The 13,867-nt window shown below is 45.1% G+C and overlaps 1 protein-coding gene across 1 annotated transcript in view; it reads left to right on the forward strand.

Moving 5' to 3' along the window:
• LOC111861775 (spermatogenesis-associated protein 20) overlaps positions 1 to 10,173 on the forward strand; it is a 47,224-nt gene extending 37,051 nt beyond the window's left edge. The window contains exons 11-12 of the mRNA XM_023846620.2: positions 7,333 to 7,532; positions 9,612 to 10,173. Of these exons, the coding sequence (XP_023702388.1) occupies positions 7,333 to 7,532; positions 9,612 to 9,869 (458 nt within the window). The 3' untranslated portion in view covers positions 9,870 to 10,173. The remainder of the gene's footprint in view (positions 1 to 7,332; positions 7,533 to 9,611) is intronic.
• The last annotated feature ends 3,694 nt before the right edge of the window (positions 10,174 to 13,867 follow it).

Below are 13,867 nucleotides of genomic sequence, written 5' to 3' on the forward strand. Positions count from 1 at the left end.
TTCCTCTTCTCTCCCATGCACTCTATATTCCTCGCCCATCTCATCCTCCTTGACTTGCTCATTCTAATTATACTTGGAGAGGAGTACAAGTTATGAAGCTCCTCATTATGCAGTTTTCTCCAATCTCCTGTCACTTCATCCCTCTTCGGTCCAGATATTCTCCTCAGCACCCTGTTCTCAAACACCCTCAGTCTATGTTCCTCCCTTAATGTCAGAGACCAAGTTTCACACCCATACAGAACCACAGGCAGAATTATAGTTTTGTGTATTCTAATTGTTACGTTTCTAGACATCAGACGAGAAGACCAGAAGGTTCTGGACTGAATGGTAGCAAGCATTACCCGAGTTCAGTCTCCTCTTAATTTCCTCCTGAATGAGGTTTTGATGTGTCCCGTTTAATTTCAGTTCAACGTGGTTTTCCTTGACCTTCCTACTGGCATATTCTAAAGCAAAATTGAAAAACAGTGGCGTTAAAGCATCTCCATGTTTTAGACGATTATGGATGGGAAAATTATCAGACAGATGTTTTACCTATGCGGACTTCTACTGTTGGTTTCATGTACACATTTAAATAAGCCATTACTTTCGTGGGTACCCCAAACGTTATAGAATATTGTACAGTATTATTGATGGTGTCATAACATGACGCAGAGAAAAAATACAGGGCCCCACATCCAAGAAGTTGGGAAGTTTGCATAGCTACTGCAGTGAGAACCCCAGATCTAACGTTCAGTGTTCCGTTCTGCACAGGAACTCTCGCTCTGCCAAACTGGGACGGACTTATGTTTCTCCTTTTGTTTTTTGTAGATTAGTACCTTTAATTTCCAATTTCCGTTTCATGCAGGCTACTCCGGAAAATATATCAGCCGTTTACTTTGCGAGAACTGTACTGTGACAGTGTTACCGGACTGGAATTTCCAGTAGTCATTTTGGAACTGAATCGAGAGCCCTGTAAATGAGGTGGAAGTAGTTTTAACTAGTATTCGACACGAGGGAGGCGAAATCCACCCCAAACTCTCTGGTTGCTAATGGGCAGGTGTTCTCAGTGGGACTGTCTGCTGCCCTAATTCTCTTACTGGTCTATCACTTTTAGTACTGTTATCGTATTTCTGTAGGGGCACGCGGTAACGCAGTTGGTTGAGACACTATGCTACAAGATCCGTCTTAATATCATCCTCCCACCTACGTCTGTTCCTTCATAGTTGTCTCTTTCCTTTTGGTTTTATAACAAAACCCTATGTGCATTTGTCTGCCGCCATGCGTGCTTCGGGCCTGGCCCATCATATCATCCCTGACGTGAACATTCTAGTTATATTAGTTACGAAGCTCTTCAATAGGCAGTCTTCTCGAACCGCCTATTATTTCACCACTCTTGGGCCCAAATATTCTCCTCAGCGGCCTGTTCTCAAAGTCCCTCAGTCTGTGATGTTATTCCCCTAATCTCGCACCCAGAGTCACGAAAAGTTTCGCGAAACGCTTCTCCGCCTGCCACTACATAATCCGAAAGCACGTGTATTGTTAAATCTGTCTGGCATGCCAGAACTCCATGAATATAACTTTATTTTAAATAACCCCATTACAGTACGTCACGACCCACACCATAGCCTAATATACACGTATTTTCAAAGTGTTGTACTTGCCTGGAAGGATTTCTCTGAATGTCTCCCCGACTGACTCAAAATGAGTCATATTCAAAGGATAATGTCTGTCATGTAATTGTGAATGTCACACGTCGCCAAATAAGGGCAGTACAGCCCACGTTCTAGCTATGGTACGTGCTTCTTGGCCAGTCCATCAAGTGGGACGTATAGGCAGGCGCATTGCCACCGTACGAAATTCACTCAGTCAGCCAAAGGTTCAGCCCCTTTCCACGAATGGGCTGCAATATAGGTTCCAGTGCTTGAATGCTCGTCCGCCTCGCTTGTAGCATAGTGTCTCAACCAACTACACTACCGCGTGTCCCGCCCCTTTCACGAATTATTGTAGACCGGTTAAATACATTTTAATGCATAGCCGACAGAATGTCTCGGCCAAGCGGTCATCGCTGTTTCTTTTTCTTTTTATCGTACGTTCTTTGTTTTGAAAAAAATAAAAGTAGGCTTATGCGGTCGCAATGCTGTCTGTCTGTGTATCCCTCCTCAGAAGATTCTTCCAGATTGCATCCGGTTTTCACTTCTTTGGATTTCACAACAGTAATTCTGTTACAGACTAGCGCAGTCGGTATAGCGACTGGCTACGGGCTGGACGACTGAAGGATTGGAGTTCGAGTCCCGGTAGGGTCAAGATTTTCACTTTTCCAATCGCCCAGACCGCCTCTGGGGTTCAGCCAACCTCATACACAATGGGTACCGGATAAAGAGGCCGGAGCGTAAAGTTGACCACTCACCAACTAGTGCCGAGGTCAAGAAAATGTGGCTCTATACATCTACTCCACCATACGCCTTCGTGGCGTAATGCTTAGTTAGTTAAGCACAGGGACAACTTTACCTTTTTAATTCTTTTACACAGTCAGGTCATCAGCCATGGGTCCAACACCCAACATGGAGGACCAGGTTCCTGTATTTATGCCTNCCCCCCCCCCCAGTGCCATAGTGGCCCACGCTCCAGGTTCCAGTTTCGTCACCTTGGCCGACTCGCATGGCTGCGGTGGGGAGATATTCTCATTCGCCTCCTCATAGGAAAACAAACCTCAAATAAATATAAATGAGTACAGTGACATTACTTTCCACTTAATTTATTGTCTTAATAATCTGCTGGTTGTCGCTCGGTCGGTATAGTTCGCTTGCGGACTACAGGCCACGGAGTTAAGTTAATCTGCTGGTTTCTGTAAAAATATTTGGCCCCTGCAGTTTCGTCAGAACCTGATTAAATCCGTCCTTAACTACGTTTCAACAGCTCAGACTCCTTGGTGTTTGTCCGTAAAATTGGCAAGAATTTGGGCACTGAAAGAGAGACAGTTTCCGTGCTCTGTAGGATTGTGTGTGGGCTCAGAATTGATGGTCTGGAGATGCGAGGCACTCTAAGAAATACTCGTGACTCGTTACCGAAGGAATTGGCTGAGGTCGAAAATGATTTTGACTTGTATTCGAAAGGTGTCCGTTTTTAATCTCAGCAGGAACACCCGAGGGTTTTGCTCAGTTTTCCAATCAGATAACGGTGTCGTACCTTAAATTTGGCCACGACCATTTCCCCACCCTGCCCAATTAAATTACTATCATCTAGGATCTCTGTCTCTCACTATGGCTCAACAGTCCGTGGGACTCCTTGGACGGGGGATCAGCCCGTCGCAACGCCGCATGATCGTTGCATGATCATTAGAAATTGATTAGCGTTTGTTGTAAACATACGCTGTGAACCGAATTCGCCAGGCTGGAGACATCGTTGACCGCACAGGAATTCTGTACCGTTAAGTTCTCCTACTCAAGGTGTGACATGCTCTCAGATGTGTTTTAGACGGACAATAATAGCCACGGGTTTTTTATTAATTTTTCGCGTGGCGTGGGCGCCGAAAACTGTTGTGTTCCATGTAAGATGCTTGGAGAACTTTCCTGATGTTTGTCGGTTGGACTTGAGCCAGTGAGAACTACATAATGAGCGGGGTGGTCCAGTAGCTGTAAATAGAGTCCCCTTGTCAGCACTTGTGTACTGCATGATGGGAAGCGCCCCCACAAAGTACGTCAACCCCATGAACTACATTCAGGTTCTGGCTGTAAATTGGATTTGATGTTCTCACGGCGGTGGCTGTGTATTGTAGCACCGTGTGCTTCAGAGATAGCCCTGCATTTCAACGGAAGATATCACCTCCATCTTCAGGGTCGAAGAGTAAGCCAAGCAAGAAACCAACCGAGCTTGCCGTCTGCTTCTGGTCCTTTCTTCGATTACTCGTAGACCCTGAAGACGGAGCCGATGTTTTTCTCCGTAACCCCAGGCGATCTCTGAACTACGCGGCGTTACAGCCCAGAATGTTGTGATTTTAATAGCTGTGAATTGTACAGAAAATCGATATGTTCCTTGCGACATGCCTTTGCACCGTGTAGATGTGGGAAGTAGGTTATACCTTCGCCTCCGCTCGCCCACTGTACTTCGACCCTGAAGATGGAGGCGACATGTTCCTCCGAAACATTGGTAGACTCCAAACGGATTGGAACATTATTTTGCTTGATTTACGGTTAGGTAGTCACGTACGTGCCGGTACGTGAACTTGTATAATTCACAACGAAATGTCCAATTGTCCGTGAGTTCAGCACTGCACCATGAAGACGCATGGGAAAGCATAGGCATAGCTTCACACATACGTTCACCCCGGCACTACACCGAGATGAGTGGGCTTATCGCGCGTGCGTGCTATGTGCTCACCCCATCTCGTTAATTTGAGCATCGTAATAACATCTTATGTTGACTACGAGCACAAATCACGAAGCGTATCCTTACGCAGTTTTCTACAGCCTCTCCCTTAAGTGCAAATATTCCTCTCAGAGCCCTGTTTAAGACTGCGCAACGTTTCGTAAGATGTTAATTCCGGGAGGTGTAGGATCGTTCGGTCTCCCAAACAATCCCAAAGCTGAGTGACAGATGTAGGCGGATAGTAAAGTCCCTGTGCTTAATTAAGCACCACAACATGACGTGGGAGAATGGAGGTATGGCTCCATACATTCTTAGTACTTGATGGAGATCAGTTAGAACAACCGGGGCGTGATGCTGTCTACTGATTTCGGTCACCTGCCGAGGTTAAGACTGTACTGATCTATGTAACTCCACCCCCTGTTCCCGTTGGACAGGTGATTAGTTGGTCCCCTTGGAGTCGGTCTGGACGCTGTGGAGAAGAGGAACATCCCTTTCCTCTACCGGGAATTGAATTCCGATTTCTGTATCGTCAGGCCAGTAACCTAGTCACTATACTGATTATGCTATCCAAAGATCAGAAGTTAAGTAGGTTTAATTTAAAGGAGATAAACAAAAACAAACTCCGTGGCCTGTAGTCCGCAAGTGAACTATACCGACCGAGCAACTGCCGCTTGTCGGTGAAGTTAGTGCCAACTTTTGCGGATAGAGGCTGTCGCGTGGTCAGCGCAACGAATCCCCACGGCGTTAATTTCGGTTTTCTAGACCGGAGCCGCTATTTCCTTGAAATAGCTCCTCAGTTATCCTCACGAGGCTGAGTGGACCCCGTTCCAGACCCACTACTTCTCAGGTAGCGCGGGGAATCGAACCCGGACCTCAGGATCTATAGCCAGGACCTAACTGGAAGGAGATACAGTCTGAAATATTTTTTACGTTTACTTAATAAATGTTCGCTTTTAATGCTGCGCGCGCAATATTATCCTCGTTTTGTGCGTGTAAACCCCCCCCCCCAGATGTCACATCGGGCTCTTCATTTCCGCGGTATATTTTTGTCTGGATATCGGAATTCTCCTCGAATTATAACAGGAGCGTTGAACTCTTAACTTATCAATTAACACGGTAGAACTCGTAACTCTCTCATCGTGTCAAGTGACGCAGTTGGATTGGCACAAAAATCGGGTTTAATATCCAGATATACATTTCCTTGATAGGCGGGCGCAGCAGTATGTTTGGCGAGACATTTATGTACTCGTGAAGATGTGCGCAATGCCAAGTGCCACTGCAGTGGGACAGTCGCACTGATTTTCTGCATCTGAAACGTCATGTCAGCAGACACAAATTGCTTGTAATAGTTTGATGCAGCACATGTAGCTATCTTTGTGGGTGGGCGCCGGGACTAATATATATACAGGATGTTCCGTTTTAAACGCAAGCGCCACTACAATATATTCAAGCTTAAAGTGGCATATATATTGCTACTGGCCGTGACATATCTCAGGCGGTTAGTCACCGGCTTCCCAACGGTCCGGATTCGATCCCAGCTCAGTTCATATGGGATTTGTGGTGGACAAAGTGGTGTTGGGGCGGGTTTTTTTCCGAGTATCTCAGTTCCAGTACTGATTCTCATTTTAATAGCTGTTCCAAGTTCATTACTCGTCCTATAATCTCACATTGTATGGTCCATATGAACAGCGTCGTTAAATAACCAACAAAAATAATAATAATAATTAATAGTGTTGGCTTATTCGGCACTTTCCTGCTAAATGTTTCGCGCAGAGTAGCAAATTATTTCCATGCGAAATAGTGTTTCGAGGATGAAGACACCCTGCTCGCTCTTGCGGAGCTTCTGTGCGACTGTCGACTGCGGCAGCCTAGCAACCAGATTGAGAAATACTGAGTCACTCAGTTACACGAGAAGAACACCTTCTGATTTAATTTATGTACTGTAATACGTGACTGTTCTCTGGTTTTCATTTTAAATGGTGCACGCTGTATATGCAATAAGTATATATATATATATATATATATATAATACGACAAAATATATATATTTTGGCGCAACCACAACAAAAATAACATCTTTTTATCTGAGTTGGAGTTCGTAGAATGTAAAATAGGTAAAGGCCAAAAGTCCTTTAAACCACCATCTATTTTCATTCATGATAAAACATGTCAGTAATGTTGAAATTTAAGTAGCTATCCAGTTTCATTCCAGTCTTAAGAATTTCTGTTAGTCTGCGTATCCCTAATGCAGTCAAGGTCTGGATACCCCATACATTTCGGATACCCACCTAAGAATGTTGTTTAAAATTTATTCTGGCCAGCGAAAATTGTGGCGGAATTTTGGGGCGCATTACCGTCACACGAATCAGTAACACCAAAGAATTAACAGAGATTCACACTGTTTACAGTGGCTTAATATATATTATCTGTGTCCTATACATCACCCAGCATCTTTGGTGCTACACTATCATAGTGTAGCATTATCAGATAATGACGCATTTCATTATATAATTATTAGAAAATTACATTAAATTTTTCCACGTAAAACGGGACTGAGAATCGCCATACCGGAGAGCCCATTGGACACAAAGGATGGGGCAACGTGGTCAGCGCAACGGATCCCCACGGCTGTTAATCTCGGTTTTGTAGACCGGAGCCGCTCTTTCCTTGAAATAGCTCTTCAGTTATCCTCACGAGGTTGAGTGGACCCCGTTTCAGACCCACTGCTTCTCAGAAAATCTGCTAATAGAACCCGACACCTCTGGATCTGTAGCCAGAAACTCTGACCACTAGACCACACAGGTGGTCTGCTTATTATAAATACACTCTTTTAAATATAATTCACAAATTAAACTTTCCGGACACATGTTGATATGCAGATCTTTTCTTGTTTTGGTATGTGAAAGTCTGCCCACACCTTTCAGCTACATCCCGTGTAACAGCTACTGGCGCCATATTGTCATGTGAAGTTCTTTCTGTTGTTCGCAGATCAAGACGGAGCCGAGCCTTCGGGTAATTCTGTAGCGGCCAGCAACCTTCTGCGGCTGTATTCCTTCTTGGACCGGCCAGAGCTTCGCGACCGGGCCGCGAGGCTGTTCACGGCCTTTAGGACAAGACTGACTGGAGTGCCCATCGCGCTGCCCGAAATGACGTCAGCGCTCATGTGCTACTATGATTCCCCGATACAAGTAAGCTATTGGTTGAGGCCGCGCCATAGCTCAAGCGGTTAGTCGCTGGCTTCCCACCGCGGCGGCCCGGGTTCGATCCTTGGTCTGGTCAAATGGGATTTGTGGTGGACAAAGTGGCGTTGGGGCAGGTTTTCTCCGAGTACTTCGGTTTCCCCTGCCAGTCTTCATTCCACCAAATTCTCCATCATCATAATCACCCGGGGCAGGTACAGTAGGCCAATCAGTGGCCGCTGTGCCGAGTGGACCCAACTGGACTCCACCCCCCACTATGCGAATTAAAAAAAAAGCTTTTGGTTATACTGTTCCTGAATTCTGTTGTGCTGGGGGAAAGAGGCAAGTCACAGGAGGAGAAAACAGTGAAGAATGCTCTCATCTGGCATATGACGCCGTGTCGTCCGCTGTAATACCACAGACTTTTCGGAGAAATGTATTACCTCCATCTTCAGGGTCGAAAATATGCTAAGCAACTAACGGGAAAAAATTACTCAGCTTGCTTAACAAATTATCTTCTGGCCCTGAAGATGTAGGCAGTGGGTTTCTCCGAAGCGTCACCGAAATTCTACCGGACTACACGACGACGCATCCCAGAAGAAAGCGTTTATAGTTGCTTCTGTGAGAACCCGAAACGTAACGGGTTTAGGCGTTAATGCAGTAGTAATGCAGATACTTAAGTCTGTTTGGTTTGTGTCGTTATGTCACTGGAGACAGGGTTGTGTACTCTATCTTGAGGTGTTCTGCTCGAGTCTCGGCCGCGACACGTGGTTATCCTGACTGAGGGATTTCACGCTTTCACGCAAATGCCGGCGTAATTTCTCGGTTAGGCGCCACCGCCTCCTTCAGAATCCTTTCCAGTTCGTCTGTCATACCAGTGAACGCCATATATACTCGTACGTAGTGTTGCTATTGACAGTATCGTAAAGTAGCCCACAAAAAATTAATTTTGTCACTTAGTGGAAAGATTGGACACAGCATAGCCGCTCTTTACCTCCCCCAGGAATATTCCTGTTAGAGGCTGAGCCAACCCCAGGGCCATAGTGCGGCTGGAAGGATCACGTTAATTTGAAAACTCCAATGACCTCATCGGGGAATCAAACCCGCGACCTTCCGGCTTGTAGCGTAGCGTAGTGCATACCAATCAAGAGTAAAGAGGATTGACAGGAAGCAGGAATGAATGTTATTGAACCTAAAAAGAAATGGAACAGAATGGCAGGACTCAACACGCGTCTAGATAGAGCCAGTTCTCATTATTTTTCAGGTTATAAATGCATTAATTCCTTAACTGGCTCAAATCATAATAGAAATTAGAACGTAAGATCACCCCTTTTTTCTGTCTCGTCTGTTCAACTATTCACATTCATTGTATCCTTGGTTTTCCTATCCCAGAAAATATGGAGATACGTATACTCATTAAGAACTGAGACGACGAAATTTAGATGAGTGGTCAGTAACAAAGATCGCCTCTGTGGTCTAGTGGTCAGAGTTCCTGGCTACAGATCAAGAGGTTCCTGGTTCGACTCCCGGCGCTACCATATTTTCTGAGAAGTAGTCGGCCTGGAACGGGGTCTGCTCAGGATGATTGAGGAACAGTTTCAAAGAAATAACTGCTCCGGTGTAGAAAACCGAGATTGACGGCCGTGGGCATCCGTTGCGCTGACCACGCGACACCCTCTATCCGCTAAATTTGGCACGAACTTTGCCGACAAGCGGCGGTCGCTCGGTCGGTATAGTTCGCTTGCGGACTACAGGCCACGGAGTTTTTTTTTGTCATTAGCAAATATGGTAGTGGCATATATTTCTTTGTGAGCTGTTTTACGACACAGTCAGTCTGTTATCACGACAGGCCAAGTGAATACTGAATTAGAAAGGATGCTGAATGAAGCGGTCGTGGCCTAATTAAAGGTATTATCCTAGCATTTGTCAAGAGAGACTTGAGGGAAAACTACGAACAACCTCAGATAGGCGGTATTCCGACCCGAGATTCGAACTCGGCACCTCAGGAGCTTTACTGCTTGAGCTTGCTCGGTAGGAATGTCCAGAGTAGCTGAGCTACTATCATCATATTGTGTGCTTGTGGACCAGGTGTTCGTCGCTGGACCTCCCGATTCTCAGGACACGAAGGACCTTCTGGAAGTCGTGTACGGCAGACTGATTCCGGGCCGAGTCCTGGCGCTGGCAGACGGCAGAGATGACAGCGTGCTGTACCGTCGGTGTGAGGTGATAAGGCGGATGAAGCCGCTCGGAGGAAGGGCTGCTGCCTACGTGTGCAGACATCAGGCGTGTTCGGTTCCAGTCGCATCCCCCCAGGAGCTGGCCCGTCTTCTCGAAGAACTCGATTAAAATATCTCTTGTCGACATGTGGACACTTCAGTTTCTGTACAGCCTGTAGCCACTCATCGCGGATTTATTTATGAAAATTCAGGGTTCTAATCCCTGTGGAATCGATGACATTTTTGTAGGAATCTTAACCCTAGGAATGCCAAGTGTAAAAAAAGATTTCATCCTCACAAAAACTGCTGTATCTGACATCATGTAGCGTATGTTAGAATTTTCTTATGAAATACGTATTCAAAGTAAGTAAGTAAAGGTATACTTGTAACAGGCTGTGGAGGCCCATAGGATTGTGAGATGTTGAGGCTCCCACATTTTCTGTAGACAATCGGCTCACAGATGGCGGTGAGGTTGTCAGCCCTACGCACAGGTCGCCCTTTACCCCCAAGAATATTCCCGGTACTCATTTCCGTTAGAAGCTGAGTCGAACCCAGGGCCATAGTGCGGCTGGAAGGATTAGGTCAATTGAAAAGAATCCAATTACCTCATCGGGACTTGAACCCGCGACCTTCCGGCTTGTAGCATAGTGCCTCAATCAACTACGCTACCGCGTGCCCCAAGTACATATTCAAATTGGAGATATTTTTTGTACATTCCAAGTTCTTAAAAGAGTTCACATAAAAGGTAAAGTTGGCCCTATACTTAACTAATTAAGCACTACGCCATGAAGACGTTATGGGGAATGGATGTATAGGTCCACATATTCTTGCCAATATTATATTAGTTAGAAGTGAGTGGTCAGCTTCACGCCCCTGCCCCTTTACCCTGCGGTACCCCTGAATAGGAGGCTGTATGGGCCCCTAGAACCGGTCTGGACAACGTGGAGAGGAGAGAAATCTTGCCCCTACCGAGACTCGAACTCCGACCCCTCGGCCATCCAGCCAGTCGCTATACCGACTGAGCTATCCCGGAAGGAGTTTATATATATATATATATATATAAACTCCTTACCTATAGCTGGAGGCTCCGGAGCCCACCCAGGCTTTCATCCTATTGGTACCTGGGGCACTTTCCTTGAGAATAATGCAGCCGGAACATGGAGCTGACTGCTCACCATCTAGTGCCACTCCAGGGGCACCTGTACCCCTTAAACAGAGCAGCGCTGAGAATCAAAAATGACAACTTGGCAGTACAAGAGATAGAAATTGTACTACTAGGGTCAGTTAATTAATTAGTCTAAAAGTTTCGGATGGTGATATGTGATAGTCACTGTGATTAGTGTTTTGTTTATAAATAAGCAAGTTAGATAATAAAATGCTTGGAAGCCCCCTGTACTTTAAAGTACCAGTTTCGAGATTTAACATTTCACACAAATAATATGGGTATTCAACCTGTAGGCCTGTTATTTACTTGTACATCAGATCACATCTTGAGTTTTTTCAGAATAGGAGGCATATTACATGTACAAGTTTTGAGTCTTATCTATAGTTAATTATAAATATTTACTTAAACATAATCATTTTTTAAAGACAACCTGTTGATGAATGAGTGGAAACTTAGCAGGCAGGCTGTGGTCAGAATCCATTCTTCACGTTCACTGAAGATCTGATAATTTCTTGATTTCTTAGTGTGACATAATTTGGAAGATTACTTCTGATGGGGTGTGAAGCCATATAGTTTTCTTATCGACATTTCAGAGGAGCCCATTACCTGACTACCTCCATCATCAGGGTAAAAGTTACAGTGTCTTCCTCTGAAACGTTGGTAACACTGTGTCAGACTGTATGTTGTAATCCAGAAGACAACAATGTCACAATGTGAATATTCAGTTGAGCCATTTTCTCTCTTTGGATGGCTCAGGAGTAGAGCCCCCCTGGCCCGGTATCCACTCATCCATGTCCCCCCCCAAGGCATCAGTGTCATCACTCGTTTACCATTATCCCATCATTCCCTATACCACGTGATTTCCCCTTCCTCCCTTGTTTAGAAAGGAAGACGTGTGGCGGTGTGGGTGGAGATAGGGCAGAGGGCATTGCTTGCCAGCAGTGGGGTGAACTTGGCCCCTAAATTCTGTTTCAACTGGCCTTTCAAAATTGTGTTTGGACTCCTCGCTCGGGCCGTTGAGGGCAAGGGGCCTCCTCTTTGTAAGGTTATGTTTTTCATTAGGGGAAGTTGTGACCAAGAGTTCTTGTCTGGCCTTATACTGTTATTTCTTTTGGCTTGCTACTGCCCCGGTAGCACTATGCTACAAGCCAGAATGTCGCTGGTTCGAATCCCGATGAGGTCACTGGATTTTTTCAACTGACCTAACCCTTCCAGCCCCACTATGGCCCTGGGGTCGACTCAGTCTCTAACAGGAATATTCTTGGGGGTAAAGGGCGGCCGGCGCGTAAGGCTGACAACCTCACCGCCATCTGTGAGCCGATTGTCTAGAGAAAATATGGGAGCCTCGGCGTCTCACAACCCAAGGGGCCTCCACGGACTGTCACATGGATAGCTTTATCTTTACTTTTTGCTCCTGCCTCCTTTAAAGTTGTTGTACAACCATATAATGGGGTAACATTGTGATCTGGTTCCACTCGCTGTGTTACACGAATTTTGGTCATATTTTCTCTGGGGTAGGTAGACGATTCTGTGTGGTTACTTTGTGTGTTATTTTATTCTGTCTAGATCCACCAAAATGGCGGAGGACATAGTTTTGTTGCATATGCATTTTTGAAGTACTGAAGCATGTTTTGAGTCTTATTTATTGTTTATTGTTATTATTGTTTGTTGTATGTCATGAATTTAGGTCTAACTGTTATTAAATGCTTGCTCCTTTGGAGATTCAGTTTTTCTTGCTGAAAGACCGGCTTGGACACCCCATTCCATCAAGGGAGTAACGTAAGTGCAGCTACCATTCCCAAGTAGTAGCAGTAGCAGCAAGTAGGTAGAAGAGGGGACGAGCTGCTAACAGTAGGGATTGTGTGTATACAGGAAAGTTTCACCTTTGATTTACTGTGAAGAATTTCTTTTTCTTAAATTTCGGATTGCTTAAACAGTAATGGCTGTTGTTAACCTCAATCTCTAGTGAATGGCAGACAACGAAATCAAAAGGCAGAATCAGAATAAACAACTGATGAATTAAAAGTTGTGAGACAGATGATAAAATACACTTGGATGGATTATAATCCATATAATTCATAATTACAAAGGAATTAACATATAGTAAGAGAGTTAGAAACATAACCCAAATGGGACATTTTCTAGAAAGTTGGTTCACAGATGGCGGTAAGGTTGTCAACCTTAAGTGCCAACTGCCCTTTAACCCCCAGGAAGATTCACGGTACTCATTTCTGTCAGAGGCTGAGTTGACCCCAGTGCCATAGTGCGGCTGGAAGGATTGGGTCAATTGAAAAAACCCAGTGACATCAGGAATCGAACTAGCGACCTTCCGGCTTGTAAAACAGTGCCTCTACCAACTACGTTACCGCGTGTGTCCCTCCCCCAAAAGAAAACAATTAACATGTTCCAATGAGCCAGTCATTTCAATCTCCCTTGAAGATGAAGGCAGTAGGTTCGTCCAAAAGTCTGGTGACAACGTGACTGACTTCACGGCGCGGATCCCAGGATATAAGTTTCTAAATGGACCTGGATCATGTTGTAAAATAAGAAGGAAAACAACGCGTTGTGTTCTGCATTGCGTGGGGTAGGAGTACGTCATTGCTGACAGGGTCTTGCGTGACGTTACACACTTCAGTTACATGAAAACATAAATACTTGTTAAATCCGGTTTCAGTTATCTCCTACAAAATCGAAATTGTAACGTTTTACATCACGGTTTAATTTGTTTCCAGGGAAAGAAAATGAAGGGCTAAATGTTATAAAAATAAACCCTGCTGGCAGAACCGGAACCTTGAAAACAGCTGATACAAAAGCCTGCCAGAGGATACAGCCCTCACCCAACTTCGCCAGTCTTCCTAACATGTCTCCCAAAACTCCACTTTAATGCTATCTTCCCATTTGTTTGCGGTATTTCTAGAGATTTCCGAGCCAAAATTCACTGTAGGTACGTTGCATATCTTCCC

This window comes from Cryptotermes secundus, unplaced genomic scaffold (assembly GCF_002891405.2).
Source record: "Cryptotermes secundus unplaced genomic scaffold, Csec_1.0 scaffold136, whole genome shotgun sequence".
NCBI classification, from domain to species: Eukaryota; Metazoa; Arthropoda; class Insecta; order Blattodea; family Kalotermitidae; genus Cryptotermes; species Cryptotermes secundus.